This window comes from Felis catus, chromosome E3 (assembly GCF_018350175.1).
Source record: "Felis catus isolate Fca126 chromosome E3, F.catus_Fca126_mat1.0, whole genome shotgun sequence".
Taxonomy (NCBI): domain Eukaryota; kingdom Metazoa; phylum Chordata; class Mammalia; order Carnivora; family Felidae; genus Felis; species Felis catus.
The window spans coordinates 23041267-23064944 of record NC_058383.1 but is presented as its reverse complement, the minus strand read 5'-3'; the positions used below and the strand labels follow the sequence as shown (position 1 = coordinate 23064944).

The window sequence follows — 23678 nt, the reverse complement described above, 5'->3', positions numbered from 1 at the left end:
GATAGTCTATTAGGCTGTTGAGCCACTCTTACACACTTTAAATATGACTTACCTAAATGCAGTTTACATATCAAATATGTTATGCGGGACAAGTAACATGCTGCTTTAGGCTGAACGTTAACTTCATGTAAGTCTCCCATGGATACCTTAATATAAGTAGTCGTAATTTTGAAAGTACACAGATAGCTGTTCTACAAAATCTCTCCAAGCTGATCGCGTGCTAATCTTTATTAGATAAATATATATTATAAAGAAATACCCAGCAGTTCAAGGAAATTCTTGCAGTGGCCAGAAAATGAGGGGCTAAGTCCTCAGTCTTGAAAATCTGAACACAGCTGATTTTACTAAACAGCTTTGCACACAGCTCCTTGGCATCCCAGCGCCATGTCTGGTCTTCCCTGAGTGCAGAGGTCCAAAACTCAAACTTCTCTGCAGGGACTGTTTCATCGTTGGGTACACACGCATGCTGTGCTGGAGCATCCAGATGCCGACCCACCTGAATGCAAACCGTGGGCCTCAGGAAATACTTCATCTTCTCCAAGATTTCCTTCTGCAGAAGGTCCCATGCTATTGTCTTCTCCAAGTGCAGCACAAAAGGCAGTCCAAATCTAACACACATAAATATTGCAATCGCCTTAAAAGTATGGCAATTCTTTTAATACTGTAATTCTTTATTCATGATCTCTTAAAATGGAACAACTATCTAATCGGGTTTAGGACGGTTCTCAAAATAAAACAAACAGGAAATGTAACAGTTACTCCCAGAAGTGGATAAAAAAAGTCAGAAAAGAAGCTTAGATTTCTAAATGAAATTTAATACCTCATGTGCCAAAATGGCTTCTAGGGGATATTAGGTCACAAGAGGCCAGGATCAATGAATATGGTAAGGAAAGAGAGCGGGAGTGGACACGCTCCGACAAACGGCATGGGTCCACAAAAAGGGGTCAGGTGCTGGAGGAATAGATGGCTGGAAGGTCTAGCGGGCAGGTGACTGTACCCTGGTAGTCTGACAAGCAAGTGACACTGAAAGTCAGCTCCCAGCCTAGGGGAGAAGCCAGGTAGCCCCTGCCCATGCTGGGCTCTCAGGAGTCAGAGGATCAGAGGCAGTACCATGTACATGTACCATGTAAGGCTCTGGCAGTACTCAGATCACCAAGGGAGCTTGAAACAACAATGATGCCCGGCAGTCCCCTGAGACTGCACTGTAATCACTCTGGTATGTAGCTCAAGCACTGAGCTTTGCTGAGGAAGCCCCAGATGGTTCTAACACGCAGCCAGGGCAGGACCACTGGCCCAGCCTCACTCTCACTCACACCTGGCCACTCATACCTACTCATTGTGCCCTACATGTATGCTACTCACCCAGCCAGGTCTCTGTGCAGCCAACTACTTCAGCTTGAACAACCCTCCCACCTCTTCCCTAAGCCACTCCCTAGTCCCCCACATCAAGACCCAGGGGAGGGATTCTTCCCCAGGAAGCACCCTGTTGATCGGCTCCCTGTGCTATCTGGGCCACTGCACTCACTACACCATGCGAAAGATAAGGTCTATCTCCCTAACTCCCACCAGTAAACCAAGGCAGGAACTGTGATTTATTTATCATAGTCACCCAAACAGCCAACCCCTAAGAATCCATAAGTGTTTAATGAACAAATGAACAAAGAGATAAACCTTGACTCAGGGTGAAGCAGAGGCACTCACATCAAGAAAGCTGCTCCTGGAGCACCTGGATGGCTCAGCCGGTTGAGTATCTCTTGATTTCAGCTCAGGTCATGATCTCACTGTTCGTGGGTTTGAGCCTCACACCAGACTCAGGGCTCACTGTGCAGAGCCTGCTTGGAATTCTCTCTCTCTCTCCCCTTCTCTCTCTTCTCCCCTCCCCTGTCTCTCTCAAAATAAATAAACAAACAAAAAAGGAAAGCTGTTCCTATGACCTCAGCCTACACACAGCAGTACTCCACAACCAGCACCATGATGGGAGATAAATTACAAGCACATGTAAATCAGCCACTCCTGGTTTTCACATGATCATGTCCTCACTTGTAAGGGGATAGTATTACGAAAGGGACTCCACAAGTTCTTTATTTTATATCAACGGGCTGAGCTGCCTTTCTTTTTGCCCCGTAAACATGCCACACTCCTCTCGGTCTCAGGGTCTTTGTACTCATGTTCCCTCATCACGGATCCTTCTCCCCGGAGGCTCACACTGTCTCCTCACTCGGAGGACTCCACTCCGTGCGGCATCCCGGGGTGGACCTCCCTGTCCCCCTCTCCAGCGAGTCTTGCCACTCTCTCACTCTAGCCTGCTTTCATATCTTCAAGGTGCTGATGACTGTCTGAAGTTAAGTGTGTTTACTTGTTCGCAGTCGGTCTGTCCTCACTGGGACAGAAACTCCACAAAAACACAGTCTATCTCGTTCACTGCTCTACCCCCAGGGTCGGAACAGTGCCCGACACACTGTAAACACCACAGCATTTGTCAACCAATATCATATATATACAAATCAACATATTTCACACTTATGTTATTGAACCATCATTAAATAAGGAAATTACTGCAAAGCAACATTTTAAAAGGCTAATGTAATGCTACCCTAACAAACAGCAGAAACAAAGTCCTTTGTCCCTGAAACTTATCCATATCTTGTTGTTACTCAGGTTACATTACCACTGTGACAAAGCTGCTTTAAAAGATAGTCATATAAGGACTTTAAGAGACAAAACAGATAAACATAAGGGAAGGGAAACAAAAATAATATAAAAATAGGGAGGGGGACAAAAGAGACTCATAAATATGGAGAACAAACTGAGGGTTGCTGGAGGGGTTGTGGGAGGGAGGATGGGCTAAATGGGTAAGGGGCATTAAGGAATCTACTGAAATCAATGCTTCACTATATACTAATTTGGATGTAAATTTTAAAAAATAAAAAATAAAGTAAAAAAAAAAAAAGATAGTCTAAACCTCCCATAAATTCTTAGCAGGAACAGATTTGAGAGAGATTTGTGACTCCCAAATTTCTGACTTAAGCAGCTGAATGAATAGTGGTGCCATTCGCTGAGACAGGAAATGCTGGAGGACCAGATTTACAGAGTAAGAGAATCCGTACAGTTTGGAACCTAACACTGAGGTACATGTACCATCCAAGTTGATATGCTAAGAATTAAAGAATTAAAAAAAAAAAAAAAAAAGCTGTTAAGAAAGTAGCTGGATATAGGTCTATAGGATCCACGAGGCGCCTGAGCCGAAAATAAACACATGAAATGAGACATTAACAATTAGATGAGCTCGAAGAGCCTTTCTAATTCAGACTCTACCATCCTTATTTTAGATTCTCCCCCCCTCCCCAAACCCTCAAATCAGGTCAACTTACATTCTTTATAAATATCAGATTCAAAAATTAAAGATTTTTTATTTTTTTAAATTTTTTAAATGTTTATTTTTGAGAGAGAGAGAGAGAGAGAGAGAGAGAGAGCGAGCATGTGCAAGCAGGAGAGGGACAGAGAGAGGGAATCCCAAGTAAGCTTCATGCTGTCGTGCAGCAGGGCTCACAAACTGTGAGATCATGACCTGAGCCAAAGTTGTATGCTTAACCAACTGAGCCACCCAGGTGCCCCTCATAGTTTTATTTTGTTTGTTTTTTTTAAATTGTTTATTGTGAGAGAGAGCAAGTGTGAGTGGGGGAGGGGCAGAGAGAGGGACGGAGGAAGAGAATCCCAAGTACGCTCTGTGCTATCAGTGCAGGGTTCGATGTGGGGCTCAAACCCAGAAACCGTGAGATCATGACCTGAGCTGAAATCAAGACTGGGATGCTTGACCAACTGAGCTACCTTGGAGCCTGTCAACCCTACTTTTTAAAGCGTTTTAAATTGTTTGAAAACATTAGACTTTTAAAGTTTCAGCACTTACTGGTAGGTCAGTTTTTACCTTTTCCCTTGCTGCCCAGTGCAAGCTCGGTTACACACTAAAAGAACAATCTTGTCGCCTCCTGGTCTTGTCAGGGGCAAATCTGTTTTCCCTTGCTTTGTTGCTGCCTGTGTACAAGAAGACAGTCGATGATGATCCAAGCCAAATTTCAAGTGGTTTAGATTGTTGTTTAAGTGGATTCCTGGAAAAAAAATTAAAAACAACTTATTCTATCTTTTCAAAATTCTTTCATTCATTCATTACAAAGAAATTTACCCAGCAGAGAAATTAAGAAGCTGTCATTATGTAATTTAAACTACAAACGAAAAAAGAACAAATGATTATGAGATAACCAGCCATTAAAATAATTTCTTAAGCATCTATCATTTCCTTTAAACTAGCTTTATATATCTTAAAAAGTGAAATTTAAAATTCTTCACTTCAGTGAATACTGGATACAGTTGTATTTTTTATTATTTATTTATTTTGAGGGAGAGCATGCATGCATGCGCACAAGCACAGGAAACAGGCAGAGACAGAATCCCAAGCAGGCTCCGCACTGTCATCATAGAGCCTGATATGGGCGGGGCTCAATCTCACAATCATGAGATTTTGAGAGCAAGTTTGCAGAGATGATCCACCAAGGCAAATTTAAGGGGAGACCATGCAACCAGGAACCAAATAAATTTTTAAAAAATAAAAAATTAAGACTAGTAAACGTGGAATGATCTTCAATATTTTAATAGCAGTTTCTTCTCCCTGATTAACAAGACAGACTTATAAAAAACAAAGTATAAACCGCACTTAACTAGACTCACAGCCATTATAGGACATGTCAACTTTAATGCAATCAACCACCCTGGATGGACCTACATTTAAGTGAACAAAAATATATGATCGATAGGCACAATACAGGTTGCTAAGAATCAGGTCTTTAGAAATGCCTGAAAGCAGAGCTATCTGTCAATCTTAGCTACTCAGCAATTTAGTACCTAGTACAACGCCCTGCACTTAGTAGAAATTCGAAAGTGCTTGATCAAACAACCATTCATTTCAATGGAATACTACTCAACCATTAAAAAGAATAAAACCTTGGGGTAGCTCAGTCAGTCAAGGTTCCAACTCTTTTTAGCTCAGGTCATGATCCCAGTTTGTGGCATCAAGCCCCATGTTGGGCTCTGTACTGATAGCACAGAGCCTGCTTGGGATTCTCTGTCCCTCTCTCTCTGCCCCCTTCCCCAACTCGTGCACGTACACTCTCTCTCAAAATAAATAAACAAGAAAAAAAAAAAGAAGGACATCTTGCCATTTGCAGCAACATGGATGGACCTTGAAGGCATTATGCTAAGTGAAAGAAGTCAGAGAAAGACAAATACTGCATGATCTCACTTGTACGTGGAATTTAAGACAACAACCACAAAACGAAGGCAGAGATACACAGAAGAGACTGGTGGTCGTAGAGGAGAGTGGGAGTGGTCAGGCAACATCGGTGAAAAGGGTCAAAAGGTACAAACCTCAAGTTATAAAATAAATAAGTAATGGGATGTAATGTACATTATGGTGAGTATAGTTAATAATACTGTATTGTATATTTCAAAGTTGCTGAGAGTAGACCTTAAAAGCCCTCATCATAATAAAAACAATTTTGTAACTCTATGGTGATGGATGTTAACTAGATTTCCTGTGATGATTATTTTGCAGTATATACAAACACCGAATCATTATGCTGTACCCCTGAAACTAACATGTTATATGTCAATTACACCTAAACAAAAATAATAATAAAATTAAATTAAAATAATTGTTCACTTCTTTAATCTTTTGGAAGTATAGCCTAAGGAAATTATACCCCAACTTGCAAATAGAAGAAAGCCCTTCACCACCATCACCACACGCATAAATGAGAACAACAGCAAAAGGAGAATAAAAAGTGGCTTATAAAAAAGAATTCATAGCAGAATTCTGGCAATAACCTAAACATCCAGCAATACAAGACTTGCCAAACCTATTAAGGGACATCAGCATTACAGCAATTTAAAATAACAAGTATATGGTTAATACCAAAATAAATTCCAGATGAATTAGAGTTAAAAAAAAAAAAAAGTATACAGAAGCTAGAAATAAGGAAAAATGGAATCTTCATTAAGCTATTAAAGGGAAGAAAACCTTTTAACCTTTAATACCAAAAAGAAATCACAAGAGGAAAAACAGGTTTCACTCCATAGCCATTTCAAACTTTGGTATGACAAAATAAAAATAAGAGAAGTCTGAATTTGAGACAATAAATGGCCTCACTGCCCAGCTCCTTGGCAGAAAGAAGGCTGGGGAGACCTGTTCTCAAGTGATAAGGGTCCCTAATGAGATGAGGGGGTACCACTCAACTGCACAGAAATCAAGCTCTGTGTTCAAAGAGCAGGCCCAGTTACTACCAGCTGCATGACTGGGGCAGTTATTCAACTCCCCAAGTCTTCCCTCATTTGTAAAACGGGGAAGGCAGCAAGTAGCCTCATAGGCCTCAAATAACTTATTTATAAAGATTAGAGCAAAGGCTAACACATACTTAGTAAAGTACAGTGTTCCAACAGAGCCACTCTCTGGTTAGAACACAATCACCTCGGACCTCATCAAATTCACTTAAAAACAAAATTTAGTATTAACCATTAACAACTGGGGTGTGAAAGGGGATTTGAGGAAATTTTCAGTTGAACATTAACTGGGCTCTTGCTCTGCATTAGGAACTATACTAAACTGCTGGGTACAGAAAGATAAAACAAAGCATAGCCCCAAGTGCAGAGAATTTCACAGCATGGTGCAGGCAGAGGAGAAAAAAAGATTATTTCCACGCAACATGCTGGTGTCAGAGATTAGCAGAAGCTTTGACTGGAACAAGGAAGAGGAGTAAGTCAGCAGCCTGATGTGGAGGAGGTAAAGAAAGGGTTTCAGGAAAAGGTGATGACTGAGTATTTTTTTACTGTAATGCAATTAAAAGTAGAAAACAAATTGAACAAACAAAAGCACACACATGAAAAAGCACCTGGAAAATAAAGCTCCTAGGTCAAAAAAATTAAAACTTGAATAACAGACTACCTAGAAACTAACAATGTAAACATGGGTGGGTATACCAGAGAAAACTGAATCCTAACTGGCAGTGGAGAAAGCTGATCAACCCAACATACAGAATTACCAAAAGGTTCAGAGACTAGAGGCACCCATGGAAGTAGGTGTGAAGGAAAAGAACTAAAATAAGGACTTTCAAGAATGGCACCAAGATCATTCAAAGCGGAAAGAATGGTCTCTTGAGGCACCTGGTGGCTCAGCCCGTTAAGCTGGTGTCAGAGATTAGCAGAAGCTTTGGCTGGAACAAAGCTTGATCTCAACTTGAGATCAAGTTGAGACTTGATCTCAACTCAGGTCTTGATCTCAGGGTCACATGAATTCAAGCCCCACATTTGGCTTCACGTGGGGCATGGAGCCTACTTAAAAAAAGAAAAAAAGAATGGTCTCTCCAACAAATGTTGGTGCTGTTTACCTACAAAAGATTGCAGCTGGACTCCCACCTCAAACCATACACAAAATTAATTCAAACGGAGCAAAGACCTAAATGTAAAAGCTAAAACTATAAAAACTCCTAGAAGTAAACACAGGAGTAAACTTCATGGTCCTGGATTTAAGGATGAAATCTTAGAGATGACACCCAAAGCATAAGCAATAAAAGAAGAAAAAAATTAGATCTCATCAAAACTAAGAACTTCTGTTCATCAAAAGACACTATCAAGAGAGTGAAAAGACAATTTATAGAATGGGAGAAAATATTTGCAAGTCACATATCTGACAAGGGTCTAGAATCTAGCATGTATCTCTTACAATACAACAACAACACCAACAACAGCACAATTTAAAAATGGGGCAAGAACTTGAATAGACATTTCTCTCAAGACGATAAACAAATGGCCAACAAGCACATGAAAAGATGATCGACTTCATGTATCACGACACACCACTTCACACCCACTAGGATGGCTATAATCAAAAAGATGGAAAATAATAAATGTTGCCAAGAATGTGGAGAAATTGTAACCCTCATATATTGGTTCAGCTGTTGCAGAAAACAGTCCAACAATTCCCCGGAAAGTTAAGCATAGAATTACCACGACCCAGTGTTTTCCACTCTTAGGGGGATGTATGTGCGTGCATCCCCCAAAAGAACTATAACCAGGTATTCAAACAAATACTTGTATGTGAACAGTCACAGCAGCACTATTTCATAATGTGGAAACAACCCAAATGTCCATCAACAGATGGAAAACAAAATATTCTATATACAAAAAAAAATTTTTTTTTTAAGTGGGTGGGTACCTGGGTGGCTCAGTCGGTTGAGCATCTGACTTCGGCTCAGGTCATGATCTCTTGGTCTGTGAGTTTGAACCCCGCGTCAGGCTCTGTACTGACAGCTTAGAGCCTGGAGCCTGCTTCAGATTCTGTGTCTGTCTGTCTGTCTGTCTGTCTCTCTCTCTCTCTGCCCCTCCCCTGCTCATGCTGTCTCTCTTACTCAAAGATAAACATAAAAAAATTTTTTTTTAATGTTTTACATACATATAATGGAATTAAAATTTTTTTTAATGTTTTATATACATATAATATTTAGCCACGAAATGGACGGAAGGACCGATAAATGCTACAACATGGATGAACCTTGAAACATGCTAAGTAAAAGAAACAAGTCACAAAAGGCCACAAATTATGATTCTATTCACATGAAAGTCTAGACTAGGGAAATCTACAGAGACAGATAGTAGAATAGTGGTCACTCAGGACTGGGTAGGATGGGTAGGTTGCAGGGAGGTGTGTGTAGGGGAGACAAAATAGGAGCTGAGAAAGGAGCTGGAGAAATGAATTCTCAACAGAGCAAACAGTGGGAAAGTATAAAAGTACACGGCATGTTTGAGAAAGAGAGTGACCTGGGTAGGGTACATGGGGAAGGAGACAGAATATAGTAGAGAGGCTGGAAAGAGAGGCAAGGACTCATCATGAGGGGCCAGGCATCCTTCCAAGGTGTTCAGATGTAATCTTAGACAAAGGGGAAATCCTAGCAAATCAATAAAAAGCATGTAACATGATCAGAAATGTATGTCGGAATCAGTCTGGTGGCACCATGGAGAAATAATTGAACAGAAGAAAGCCTAGGGATAAAGGTATTACTAGAGAAGTTACTAGAAAAAGCCCGGTTGACACTGGTCTGAGCTGTATCAGTGGCAAGAGAATGAGGAGGAAAACTGCATAGTGTTTACCTAGTTCTATGTGAATTTTGAGAGAGAGGTCAAAATTTGAAGAAGTGCTTGGATCCACCTTGGGTGAAAGTGGTGGCGCCATGATTCCACAGAAGAAACGCAGGAGGATCGGGTCTAAGAAATGCTGAGTGTTAAGACACCAACAGGACTTCTAAGCAGAGATTCCAGTGGACAGGCAGAAGTCAGGGAATGGAACCAGAAGGAAAGAGAGGGCGAGCAGGGGGGTTCAGTTCTAAAAATCATGGCAGTAGAAGAGATACTGATGAGACTGGATGGAGCGATGGGTTCTCAAACCGTGGTGTGCATCAGAATTGCCTGTGAAAAACAAGTTTGCTGGGCCCCACCCCCAGAGCTGCTCATTCAGTAGGTCCGGGGTAGGGTCTAGGAATCTATAGTTCTCACCAGTTCCCAGGTGCCTCTCATGCTTTAATAACCACTGGAGTCGAGAAAAAGGACAGAAGCCCCAGAACCATGAAAAAGACCAGGAACAAAGTTTGAGTTGCCTAGCAACTTTCAAAATAGCCCCCAAATCCTGGAAGCACTAGAGAGAGACACACTGAGTTCCAAATCACAGACGAAACCACAGGAAAAGGAGGCACTGTCAAAGCTGTACTCTCTTGCTGCCTATGGATGCAAATTTCTTAAGCGCAAGGTATCAAGAAAACATTTTACAGCAAAGAGTTAGAATTTAGAAAGCATCAGAGCCGGGAACAAAATGCCAAAAAAACAACAAAAAAAAGATGGCAGCTATGGCATAATACACCTTCCCAAATGCTGTCATAAGATACTTAAGAATCACTTCAGGGAGGATTTAGTCAGTTCTGAGCCTCCAATTGTGGAGAGGAAAGGTTAGAAAAGAAATAGTGAGAACTGCCTTCTTCCAGAGAAACATGTTACCATAAAATTTATGCCATCCTAAAAACAAGCATTATGTGTATTTTTACCACAGTTAAAAAAAATTATGCCATCACATAATAGACATCTCAAAAGGGTATACAGTTGTGAAACCTGCAAACCCCTGTGGAAACAGATGCTCATTTACCTCTTTGACTGAGAATTCCTTCAGGCCTAAATATTTCTGGAGTCTCAAAGGCAAAAATGCAGTCGCTTTCATGGACTGTTTCCAGGTCGTCTGTGTCACAAAAGGAACGATGGAACCCATCATAGTACATTTCCGTTAACACAATCTAAAAACGGGAAAAATGTAAACAGTTGGACAACTGGAAAGTCAATACGAATTGATCTCCCAATTCTACCATGAACTTCTGCAGCCTGTCAGGATTTGTGGTGATGTGAGAGGGCTCTGAGACATGTCACAGAGCCCACACTATCTGCCTTCAGTAAGGAAATCTAAGAAGCACAGTATCTTCTGTAAATGTGTAACAAACAATATACTCTGATTTCAGAACGCTATGGCACTGAATCCAGAGTTCCTCTAAGTTTCTGTGAAGAAACCCAGGAAATTATAAAAACTAATCCTCCTGTTTCACAAGGGAAAGACACTGAAGACAGGTGGGAAACTTGCCAGAGTACCCGACCGTTAAGTCTCGTAGCGAAGACCGAGTCCACATCTGATTCTGAGACTTTCTCCTACCTCGTTAACTTTTTTCATTTCAAGTTAAGAAATGCCATATAACCATGGATTGTGTATTAGAAAAAAAAAAAGAAATCAACTCAAATGTCCAACAATAGGAGCTAGTTAAATGTATTATATATAGTCCTACTGTAATTATAAAGCTATTACAAAGAATGATCTGAGTAAATAAGAAACAACATAAAGAGTAATGTGTGTAAGCAATTCCATTTTTATAAAATAATAAATGTAATATATATATAGAAAAAAATAAGAGTGAATATACAACACAGTATTAAAGTTAGTAAGTCTTAGTTCTAAGGTACTTATTAGGACAAGATACTTCTAAGTTATGCTTCTGAAATGGTTGACTATTTCACAATGAAACAAAAAAGCAAAAGATGGGGGGAAAAAAACAATGCAAACATTTAGATGCTCATTACATGCTCAGTAGCACCGTCTAGCGAAAAAGCACTGGAGGGGCCTGAAGAGGTTCCAGTCCCAGCCTGCCACCAACCAGCCCTATGACCTTGAACAAGTCACATGGTTTCTCTGGGCCTCCTTCAAATGAGGGGGTGGAAAATGGACCCCTAAAATCCCCTCTACTAATGCAAACATACCACAAGTCTGTGAGGTGAAACAGGCTGGTGGCATATTCCACAAACAGTCCAAGAAAAATATCCCTGGCACATTTTTCTTCTAATGATTTTAATGACCACATTGTTTTTCTGCAGGTGAACATACAAGTATAATTTACTTTCTCCAGCAAGCTAAGGTCAAAAACAAACTTGTAATTACATCACCCATTTAAACCACATACAAAAAGAGCCAGATGCCACTGGAGGCTTTACAGATACAACCAGATTTACCCTGGAAACACATCTAAGCCTCCCTCCCTCATTGTGTCTTTCCCCTCATTCTGAAGGGGAAAAAAAGAATCAACAAGGACTTCACAGTAAGCAAGAATATGAACATTTTATCAACATGCCAGTACTTGGCCTATGAAAATATGAGATACTTACTACATTAGGGCCCCACTGCTGGTTGTATTTGTTTTACTGTGGTAACTTCCCAAATGAAGCCACAAGAGGCCAAAGTACAAAATACCTTTAGCAATCAAGTGATTACACAGCAGCTTCCAGAAGCTATCTAGGGAGAAGTTATTCTACCACAGAATCATCTTTCTTAGTAAATCTAAAATAGGAAATGTTTTTCCAAATAAAGTCATAATAGTGAATTGAGTAAAAACTGTATGCAAAAATGTCAAGTCACAAACAGGCCAAAGTATCTGGGGTCAATTTAAATATTCAAAAATTTACCCAAAAAAAGAAGGCAGAGGGAGCACAATGTTCCTTTCTCTCATCTAAACAAAGGACGAGACACTGGCCCAGCTTTAAGCAGAAAGTGAACCGTACTGAACATCGATATGTACTATACCAGCAAGAAGATATCCACTCTTGCCACCACAATGGAAAGGGGTTTTCAAGAACCACCAGTCAAGTTTTCTAAGCCTCTCTGACCTTCAACAACCACAGCAATGCTCTTCCTATTGCCTGCAGAAGCTTCCCTAAGAATGGTTTAAGAGAGACTGTATAATTATACTTTATAAACAAAGCTAAAAGAAGGTCCTGGTGTAAGGTCACAACTTTCCTTCTAAAAATATATGTACGATTAAATGAAGCACAAAAAGTTTTGATGTACATTTTCCTCCTTTGGGTCTTAATTTTTTTTTCCCCTCAACACACACACACAACTGGTTTTACATTTCTATCTAACCATGCTTGGCAGAGGATTGTTAAAAAATTCCAGGAGAACAGAAAGCAACACTTTTATGACTTATGTGTAATCGGCCTTAGCACACTTATTACCTGATCAGTAGGGATCTTTGTTTCCATAGACACTGCTTCCCGAAGCCTGGCGACAGTCCCAGACAGAGGCACGGCAACACCAATCCTCATGCAGTGAGAACACTTCCCCTGATACACTACGGTAACATAGAGAGGCCTGTACAGATCAAAGCCAGATCTTCTTATTAGTCACTTATTTCAACTTAAATATAGAAGCAAAATGAAGAAACAAACACAGAACTGAAAAGGAAAAAATCTCATTTGGACTTCAGTAGGACCAGAAAACAATAATCAACACATCTTTGGAAAAGGCAGTTGAACAAAATATATCAACACTTGATCCTGTGCTTTGTATGTTCTTCACAACTGCATAATTCCCAGAAATTATGAAAAACTGTTCAAATAAAGCAACTAATTAAAAGTGCAATAGAAAGTCTCTAGAAAATCTAGAAGGCACTCAACAACTCTCCTCCTCCCCTACACTATCAACGGATGAGCAACTGAACAGACTACAACCACAGGGACTGAAACGACTTGTTGGCCCCATGTACCTGTTCACCCTGTAAACTCAGACAGAGATTTATAAATTTCTGTAGGGTTTTAACAATGCCTGTATTCAATTTATCACTAATCCCGTTTTTTTTCTAAATAAGTAAGAACACCTAACAGGAGCTGGACAGGAATGAACAGTCTTAATTTTATTAAATCTCTTCTTCTTACCTTGTGTGGGGTAGAGGAATTGGCAAAGAAATGCAGAGGAAAGGGTCAAAAGTGTTGCTCTGCTTCTGACAATGAGGACATGTCAAAGAAGATCTTCAAAAACAAAAATGAAAGACACACACAGTAAGAGCATCTACAGCTATGTTGAGCAGACCATATAAGAGACAATTTGATATGCTCATACCTGTACTGGGCTTGAAAAAGTTCTTGTACAAAAGTGCTACAGACAGGAAAAGATGGTCCCTCGGGCATCATATCAGTCCCTGATGGTGGCTAAAAAAAGGGAAAGTACAATTTCACAGATTAGAAGTACCAACTCTTGATTGAAGGTGAACCTGAAATAGTCACAAATGGCCTTCACTTCCTTTACAAGCTGTGCAGAGGTGCCAGTGAAAAGCATGTGCTAAAGGCACTGGAACGCAGCTGCCAGGACGGGGGTCACAAGGACTCCTCTCCCCACGGGCTCTCCCACACACCGTGCCTGTGCCGGTCTCTCCGCCCCACCCAGCAGCTGGGCAGTCCTTTTGCAGGGTGCTTCAATCTCCAACTCTCAAGGTCTCCCTGCAGCCTCTTGCAGGAAATAACCCCAACCACTGTGCCCTCAAGCTACAGCCCCTGCCGACCGCACCACTCGCTTTGGTGCCCAGTCCCTCTACTGCATATACTTAGTTAGCCTTTTCACGTCCATCCACCTGACAAAGAGTCACTGAACACCTGGTGCCACGTGCAGAGAGCCCTGCAAGGCCATTAGGACACAAAGATAAATAAGACACAGTGCCTGACCTTGAGTATGTCTCAATCTGGTGGGAGAGCCAGCCACAAGCACATGGTCATATGTTAGTACAGAGTGTGCAGGCACAGAAGGACCCCGAATCAGAATATCTTGACGCCTTACCAGAACCACAGACTGAAATTTTGAGGCACAGAGCAGAATTAACAAAAACTTTAAAGGTGGCAAGAGAAAAGCAACTCTTTGGTCTTAATTATTTCTAGTATATAAATCAGTTTTCCATCATATTAAGGCTGCATCATAAAAATTGAGAATGTATCACTGTGTCTTAATAAGAATGTAATTCTAGAGGTTCAGTTTCTACACCCAAACCCAACCGAAACAGCAAAGACATCCATCCATTTCCTTTTCACCTATGTATTCATCTCAGTGATCTATAAGGGTATGTGTGTCATTGGAAAAGAAAGCAAATTTCTGCTTTAAAAACAGCTTAGTGAACTGGAATCACTTGGCTGTAGTCTAAAGCTAGTCATACATGCAATTATGTCCCCTCTCATTAGACTCTAAGTTCCTTAGAGACGGCATCTCTCGTATCTTATGTTGCCAGCACAGCAATAAATGTGGGGAAAATCCTCTAAGTATCCCTGAATTTTATACTCACCGGGAGCTTAGTCTATTTCACTACATTAACTAAATGCAAACTGCAACAACTCCTCAGTGGAGGTTACCCTGCTCACTGCTCCCTGGCTGCCCCAGCAGGGTGCGCACCCTCACCTTCAGAGGAGGCTGGCCGCTCTGCTTCACAGCATGATTGAGGTCCTCATGAACTCGGTCCAAAAGCCACAGCAGAAACTCCTGGGCATCATGCTGGGAATTTCCCCGATACTGCAGTGCGTTCTTTGACACAATACTCTACACAGGTAAATAAATCAGCATGAATAGTCGTGAATTCATGGCTTTAAAGATGAACTATTTATAATCCCAAAGAAGGATGCAAGATCTCAAGGGTGTTACAGAGTACTTCCTAGAAAGACAGCAATATAAAAACAGATGCTTAATGTAAAAACCCCACCCCTAGAAACATGTACAGAAAACTTAAATGCACCTACCCAACAATCCTACTTTGAGAAATAGATCTAAAGGAAACCATGAAAACAGCATGCCAAGACTTCTAAGAAAATATTTATTTGTCAGGCTTTATAATAGCAAAAAATTGATAATAACTTGAACTTTTAAAACAAGAACTGGTTAAATAAGTAACAGAGCATTGAATCATAAACCAAAGGATAAAATAAACACATCTACAAAATATAAATGACTGAGTGAATAAATAAGGGGACTAGATAAATCTTCTTTATAGAATTCCAAATAATTAATGTCAGTACTTCCCCCTCCAGGAGTTGGACCTTAACCTCCTACCTTGAGTAGTGACTTGCTTCCACTAGAATATGGAAAGAGGCGGGGGTGGGGGCATGGGGGCTGGTGAAAGGTTCTCGGTGAACTGGTTAATTAAGATCATGGCTCTGGAGCAAAGAACCTGGGTTCAAACCTCTGCCCCGCCACTTGTATCACTTGTATTTGTGAAGCCTGGATCTACTCTCTTCCAAAGTAAAAGGAAGAATAATGGTTTAGTGTGATGGTTAGTGAGAATGCATGCACGATATTTTGTGTGTGAGGTAATAAGCACTCAACTTTCAGCTCTGAGTATGGGATTTGGAAGTATGGTGGAAGAAGGGGACACAACCGCACAAAGGGAGGGCAGTTAGAAGACAAATGAGCTGATGAGGCAAGAAATAATGAGGGTCCAAGCTAAGGCAGTGAGAACAGAAATGTGAAGGCAGACTTGAGAGATTTAGGAATTTAGGCAGTAGACTCCATAGGATTTGTGACCTAATGAATGGGGAGAGTGAGAAAGGAGGCATTAATGTCACCAAGGTGTCTTCTCTGAATATGGGCAACCGATGGTACACTTCATCAGGATAAAATGAAAAAGAAGTCTGGGGAAGAGGACTGCATTTAAAGTTCTGTGGAACCTCCAAGTAGAAGTACCTGGTAAACAACTGAAAACTACAGATCTGGGGCCTGGTGGAAGAGTGTGTGCTAAGGACAAAAATTTGGAAGTCAACAGATGGGTGGTAGTTGAAATCATGAGTACAGCTGAGACTGCCCAGACATAGTCATGAGAGATCAAGCCAGAAGACAGAATAATCCAGAGGACATTATATTTGGGGGCCCTCAAAGGAGACCAAGAGAAGGCCACCAAAGATATGGCAAGAAAATCAGGAGAATAGTCACAAGAGTCAAGAGAAAAGGGTTATGAAGGAGAGAGTGATCAACAGCGTTAAGAGTGATAGAGTAGGACAAAGAACTGAAACTGTCTACCGCATTTTCCAATTAAGATGATTATGGGCGGGGTGGGGGGCGGTGCCTGGTTGGCTCAGTTGGTGGAGAGTGCAACCCTTGATCTCGATCTCGGGGTTGTGGGTTTGAGTCCCACACTGGGTGTGGAAATTACTTAAAAATAAACTATTTTTGGGGCGCCTGGGTGGCGCAGTCGGTTAAGCGTCCAACTTCAGCCAGGTCACGATCTCACGATCTCGCGCTCCATGAGTTCGAGCCCCGCGTCAGGCTCTGGGCTGATGGCTCAGAGCCTGGAGCCAGTTTCTGATTCTGTGTCTCCCTCTCTCTCTGCCCCTCCCCCGTTCATGCTCTGTCTCTCTCTGTCCCAAAAAATAAATAAACGTTGAAAAAAAAATAAAAAAAAATAAACTATTTTAAAAAAGAAAAGAAAACAAGGGACAGACTTACAACTTGATAATGAGGAAGAACCATCACACCCTGATGATCAATTAGATGTGAATGGTAACAAAATGATGATTTACAAAGATTCAAACTAAAGGAGGAAAAAATTAAAGGGACATGAATGAGAGGGAATACTGAGGTGTCAATTGGCAAAATTTACTAACTGGCCAAAGGCAGCAAAGGAGAGGAAGAACCCTGACAATAAACAAGGTTTCAGTGACTAGAAAGATGCCACTTGAATGCTATCTCGGAAAAAGGTACACAAAAGGAGAAATGGGTGTGGGGAGTCTTTACTATACTACAACGCTTCCCCCATGGTCAGATGCCACCTGAATCGTCAAACTCAGTATTTCCTTTCTTGGTCTTCACCTTCCTCAATCTTCCCATAGCATTTTATACCTGACACCTTACCTCATCTTGAAATAGTCTGGCTTATGGCCTTATGCACTCATTTAGGAGAACCAAAGCTGGAGCCACTGGTGTGTACAGTGGGAGAATGTGAGCTATAGAAGAGAGGATTTCACAGTAAAGAAAAACAGGCCAAAAACAAACAAGCTAACAAACAAAAGACATTAGCACCAGCAGCACTGTTGATGGTGTGGCCAACTCAGGATGGAAGAGAAACAAGTGACTGGTGATACTATTATTAAGGGATACAAAGAAGAAATGATGGACAACACCAAGGTTTTTAGTTTCTAGTCTAGGTAGACAATGAGATCAGGAACAGAGGAAGAGATGGGGGACAGCAGAGCTTCATATATGGTGAATCTGAGGTACCTAAATGATCGCCAGTGAGGTGAAGTCTGGTGCTCAGGAAAGAGAACTGAGCTGCCAAGTTAAATCGGAGAGGCACTCACCTTCCGTATGAACATGGAGGAAACAAAAGCAGAAAAGGAGGCAACTAGGATCTTGAAGAATGCTAGCACAGAAGGGACAAGTCACAATACAGAAGCCAAGGAAGATAAGAGTGGCCAGGAGAACCAGAGACGGAGGCAGTGATGTAAACTACCGCAGGCAAGCCAAGCAGGGCACTGACGTGGTCCCTGGGAAGGGCAAGTTAAGAGGCTGACTGCAATTTCAGTGATGCAGAATACCGACCAGAGAGGGTGGGAGGGGAGAAAAGGTAAGGAAACTGAATGACTGCAAGAAGACCACCCTTCATATGCAAGAGGCTCGGTTATAAAAGGGAAGAGGAAAGATGCTCTGCCCGTTGTGGGGCTTACAGGGCAGAGGGACTTACGCACCGAGAGAAGGAGCTAACAGAAGGGAGACACAGCAGAAAGAGGATTCTCCAGTGAGAGGCGAAGGTGGGATTGAGAAAAGAAGTAGAGAAGCGCCTTTAACAGGAGGTGGGAGACACAGAAGGGGAGGAGGTAAGGATGGTTACGGATTCAGAAGTTATAGACAGGAAAGCAGGGAACCTTTGTTTCTGTTTGTTCTGTGTTGTTCCTTTTTGGAAGAAGCAAAGGACAACTGCCAAGAGGAAGTCTCAGGTGTGGCAAGGTTAATGACAAATGTCACGGCATGTTGCTGGGCACACAAACTGCTTGAAGCATAGCAAGTGTCTGGCCCGGGAACCCTCTCCCGTATTTACCTCCAGTGGGGGTGAGGGATTTCTCAGCATATGCACGATCCTAAGAAACAAATGAACTGAAATCAGGCTCTTCACTTGTGTCACAGCAGACACCTCATGCACAGTGTCCATCACATTTCGGAGCGGGGATGATGTACAGTTAAGACTGATTTATGATTCCTGCCGCTATCACTTCAGCTCATCTGGCGCTTAACTGTCAATCGCGGTGTATAAGGTGCCGTACGGAGGCTGCTCAACAAGATTTTTGTTGGGCACGACTCCACAGGCAACAGGACTTCCACAACCACTGTAACTAGGGCAAAAACTACTCTGGGTCAACCTCACCCTAAATCCCTACATCACAGACTGTTTTACAGGGAACCTCGCTGAACACATACACTAACCCAAAGGATCCTTATTCTGCCCCTTTGCCTCCTTCACAATGGTGACTTATTCCCACTGCAGAGACCCAAGGGACTATTTATTTTACTTCCTACCAAGACAAAACAAAACAGAATAATCTAATAACCATCCTTTAGTGTGTGTTACAGAAAAAAAAAAAAGTGGGAGCCAAGAAGGAAAAATAGTGGAGGGGCACCTGGGGGCAATCCTATACTCAGTAGGTTAAGCATCCGACTTTGGCTCAGGTCACAATCTCAAAGTTTGTGAGTTTGAGCCCCGCATCTGGATCTGTGCTGACAATCAGAGCCAGAACCTGCTTTGGATTCTGTGTCTCCCTCTCTCTCTGCCCCTCACCCGCTTGTGCTCTGTCTCTCTCTCAAAAATAAATAAACATTAAAAAATTTTTTTAAAAAAAAGGAAAAATAGTGGGAATCAAGAAACCTGGGCTGGATCTCTGGCTCCGCCACAAACCACTGCTTGTCACAGAACCACTGATTCCTGATTTATAAAGCGAAGCAGTGGAGTTGGCCATCGATGACACCCCTGGTGTCCCAAATCTTCACCTAAGCTCTTCCCCCAGAGTCCCAACAAGCGATTTGATTTTTGCTTTGGGTCTCATCTGACATTGCTTTGGTTTGCCTTTTATGATTTTTTGCATAATTAAACCTTAGTTTATTTTTATTTACGTCCTAAAATCAATCCTTTTGTGTTTTTGCAGTTTTAAAAAAAGTTCATTATCGCTGGAATAGGTCATCTATAAATAGGAACATTGCTACAATCTGAGAATTTAAATTTGTCACTTCTATGAAAAATAAATATGAGCCTTTTTTTTTTTTAATTTTTATTTTTAAGTAATCTCTACACCCAACGTGGGCCTCCTGAAATCAAGAGTTGCATGCTCCATGGACTGAGTCAGCCAGGTGCCCCAAATATGAGCCTTCTTAAAATCAACCTTGCATATTTATGTCTACTTTATAGAATAGGGGTATGGCATTTATTTGGAAAAACATTAACTAACCTATTGGTTTAAATCCTATACATCCTACTATGAATAAATTTGACCACTCCAATTTTCCTTTCAGTTAGGGTGATCCTTAACTTCCAGTTGCTAAACAATAAAGGTTAAACAAATTTGTAGAGCTTTCAAGTTTCATAAAATTTCTCTTTACCCTTCAAATAAAACCTTAAGGTTTTAATAAAACCTTAAGAGAGCTTTTTTCCCCCTTACAAAGAAAAAAAAAAAAAGGAGCTGGAAGCATGGCCCAGGAAAGAAAAAGAATTAAATCTCTCTACCTGGAACGGTAAAATCAGACATGAGGTTCTTTCTTTCTTTCTTTCTGTAGAGCCCTAGTACAGAAGCAGCAGAGTCCTGGGCTCCAGGGAGAAGACAGAAACTGGTTCAAGACACACTTTATCTGATCCCAGGAAGAAGACAACAAAGCATGGGGAAGGGACATGGTGGTATTGATTTGATCAGGAGCTGGGTTTACCCTTTCGGGGAAAGGTAGCTTGCCAAAACTCACCAAACCAAATTATCACCCACGTTCCATGATTCTATGCCAGAAGAAAAGGAGAATTTATTTCCAGTGATTCTGGATAAGAAGCAGAAGAACTTGGGAGGACAACAGTACTTACATGTTAAGAGAAAGATGAGATGTGAACAGATGAGTTCAGAGATGGCATCTGAAAGTGAAATTTGGTTTCTGGACTGTGCTGGAAAGAACAGAATAACACTTGTCTTGAGAAAAGTTCCATCTTTTGAATCTGACTTTATGGACAACTACTAAGTTGATGAAGAATAATTAACCAAAACATAAGGGATGAAATTGGTGCAAATGGATGAATACTGCAAAACCAGACATGACCCATGAAAAACAGTCATAGAGAGTGCCCATACAACAGAGTTCCATACCAGGGTACAGAATGCAGCCATGCTCAGAGTTCCCTGTGTCCTGAATCCATTCTTTGCTCCTTATCTTCACCTCTGGTGGGGAAGTCTTTTCACATAACCAAGTTAGGCCGAGAGGCCCTCGGTATTAGCCAGTATTAGCCAGCCATGGCAACAACAGACCCCTGAAAGAGACTGTAAAGCCTCCAGACTTTCACACATACTTTCCCTATGACTCGAATGCCCTCCACTCCCATTCCTCAAATGCATTCCCTTACTCTCCTTCCTTGGTAGGATGGAGCGGGGAGCTGGGTGGGAGAGGACAGAGACAAAAAAGAAAAGAAACAACAGGAAAGGAGCTTCCATCCAAGATGGAAAGACAACTCAATGAGAATAGTAGAGAATGCCACACACAGCCTGTTTGTGTGTCCATGTTTGACCACAGGGGAAAGGGAGTTATTTCGGGTACAGAGCTCCTTCATCGTTCCAGACAGAAGGGCCTAACAAGGGTGACTTAAGTATAGCTGTTCCTTGTGTACAAGTTCTCATGATTCAGACTCAGGAACTAAACAGATTTGGACAGCAAGAGATATCTGCACTGTTAAAAGATTAGATTTGGATATTAAACAGACTCACATGTACCATAAAGACTTGGTGGCAGAGACTCATTGCTGAAAAAGAGACTAGAAAAGGGTATATATCTTCTCTTTAAAAAAAAAAAAAAACGCTATAATAAGAATGTTAAGAAATGGTTACTGCATTTCAAAAAATTACAAGTAAGGTGGAAGTAGGGTCAAGAGTATTAGAGATGGGATGATAGGGAGAAAAACAAATGGAACCCCAAGTGGTTCATTCAGATGAACAATGAGCAAACGTGTCACAACAGATCCTGACACTATACTAAGGTAGAAAATACAGCAGCAAGAGAAACCCCCCAAGTGTATAAACAGCGGCTGGAAGTTTCCACTAGAAATGCAACAGAAACAGAAAGACTAGATTCTGAATACCTGGGTTCAAGTCCTCTTTCCACCACCTTTTACTTCATGTGTGGTTTCTCTGAGCCTCAGCTAACTTTTCTGTAAAATGGGGGTGAGAATACTTTTCTAAAAGAATTACTGTGAAGCTTTAATGAGATTTATTTTACAAACTCTATAAAAGCATTTCATAAAAAAGTTTTATAAAAGCATTAAACTCTTAAACTCTACACAGCTTCTATTATTTAAGCTGCAAAAGTCAAGAAAAAAGAAAGGAATTATCCTATAGAAGCCTGGAAAATGTCAAAGAGAAAGAAAAGCACTGGCTCTTGACCCCTGGCTGCACATTAGAATCATCAAGGGAAATTAAAAAAACAACAACAACAAAACAACGAACTGGGAGCAGCCCAGAGACACTGATTTAATTATCTACAGTGGGACCTGATCATTGCTAATTTTTTTGAAGTGTGATTTTTTTTTTTAAATTCTATTTCTATGTGAAGCCAAGACAGAAAGAACATGGTCACAGTGGAAAAGCCTTGAAGTTTCACTTCCAAAGGCACTAAAATTTACAGGAGGCTCTTGTCATAACTATATTATATCACTTATTACACTATGCTGTATTTGTATCACCAGAACATATAATCCATCTGCCTCCACCACTAGACAGTGATCAAGAAGGTCTTATTCAATATTATTTCCCCAATATCTAGCAAATACAATACATGAAACAAACAGTAATAGTAATGGCAGTTAATAATTGAGTGCCTATAAAGTATCAGGCGTTAGACTAATTATTTATAGGTGTTATTTCTTATAAAATGAATCCCCCAAAATTCCCTATTTTGTTAAGTATTATTACCATTATTTATAGACAAAAAAACTTGGGCTCAGAAAAAGTGAAATAACTTGTCCAAAGTTACACCGTTCTTCAACCTCCTCTAATTAAAACAGCCTTAAGGCATTTTTGTCCATAATCCTTCAATAAATGATTTTTTTCCTTATATGACTCAGGATCATACAGGGCTTGGTCATTCGGTATGTCATTTCTCAATGCAGACATAAAACATATGTTAGAAACTGAACTACAGCTGTACCAAGCCTGAGGCTTCTGGGAGTTTATTTGCTTTTAAATAAATCCTTGTTAATCGGTGTTTGTTTTGTTGTAATTTGCATTTTTCCTATGACTGAAATATGACCCAGAAATAAAAATGGAGCTTATCTAATTGAAATGTTATTATTTGAGGGGTAAGGAGGAATTTGGACTATGTCAGAAGATCAAGTTGCAGCATGTGAAGAACTATGTCCTGCCTGAGTGTCCCAGGATGCTAGAGAAAGCAAACAATAGAGAGACAACAATCTGGCTCTGGAGAACTACATCTGTCTCTCATCAAAAAGTGTAAAGGGGAGTGCTTTCACCTTAAAATGCTCAAGCTGTTCTGCTGGTGGCGATAAATTCCGATCCAGTCCATCCTTTCCAGCACACCCCAAGTGGCCAAGCCTAGCCAACTCCAACGTTAAAGTCAGCTCAGGTTGCCAAAATGTGTTTATGTATCTAATCAAGTAATTTAAGTAACTCAGGAGTATCTTCTTTTTGGTCTGTCATTATCCAACATATTTCTAAGATTCTTGCCAGCCACAATAAAATAAAGCCTTTTAAAAAGTTTGTGGGTTTTTTGTTTTTGTTTTTTAGAGGAAGGGGGAAATTTTGGCTAACAATACAGTAAAAAAAAAAAAAAAAAAAAAAAAGCATACATCTAGTCCCAATTTACCCAAAAGGCCATCATCATATGGGAGTGTAATAATCTTCAACAGTTAAAAGTCGAAACAGATATCTTGGAACCCCCTCTACTTGCTGGATGGGATGCTGCTTGATTCATGAATTATTTAATAAAACTAATTATATCTTAATTTTTTTTAAGTCAAAACAGAAAAACTAGAAAATTCATCTAAATATCTAAGAAACTACAGGAGTGC

At 40.8% G+C, this 23678-nt stretch overlaps 1 protein-coding gene across 5 annotated transcripts in view; it reads right to left on the bottom strand.

Annotated features, from left to right (window-relative positions):
• Nucleotides 1-23678, bottom strand: part of USP31 (ubiquitin specific peptidase 31) — a 70056-nt gene that overhangs the window by 28185 nt on the left and 18193 nt on the right. For 3 of the 5 annotated variants that reach the window (XM_019820798.3, XM_023247021.2, XM_023247022.2), the window contains 8 exons: nucleotides 14837-14974; nucleotides 13517-13605; nucleotides 13333-13425; nucleotides 12634-12769; nucleotides 11386-11493; nucleotides 10235-10379; nucleotides 3926-4106; nucleotides 497-608 (listed from right to left, as the gene is read on the bottom strand). In XM_019820798.3, coding sequence (XP_019676357.3) covers nucleotides 497-608; nucleotides 3926-4106; nucleotides 10235-10379; nucleotides 11386-11493; nucleotides 12634-12769; nucleotides 13333-13425; nucleotides 13517-13605; nucleotides 14837-14974 — 1002 coding nt within the window. Of the gene's footprint in view, nucleotides 1-496; nucleotides 609-3925; nucleotides 4107-10234; nucleotides 10380-11385; nucleotides 11494-12633; nucleotides 12770-13332; nucleotides 13426-13516; nucleotides 13606-14836; nucleotides 14975-18458; nucleotides 18909-23678 lie in introns of those variants that run through there. The other 2 variants (XM_045047347.1, XM_023247020.2) reach the window with 2 other exon arrangements.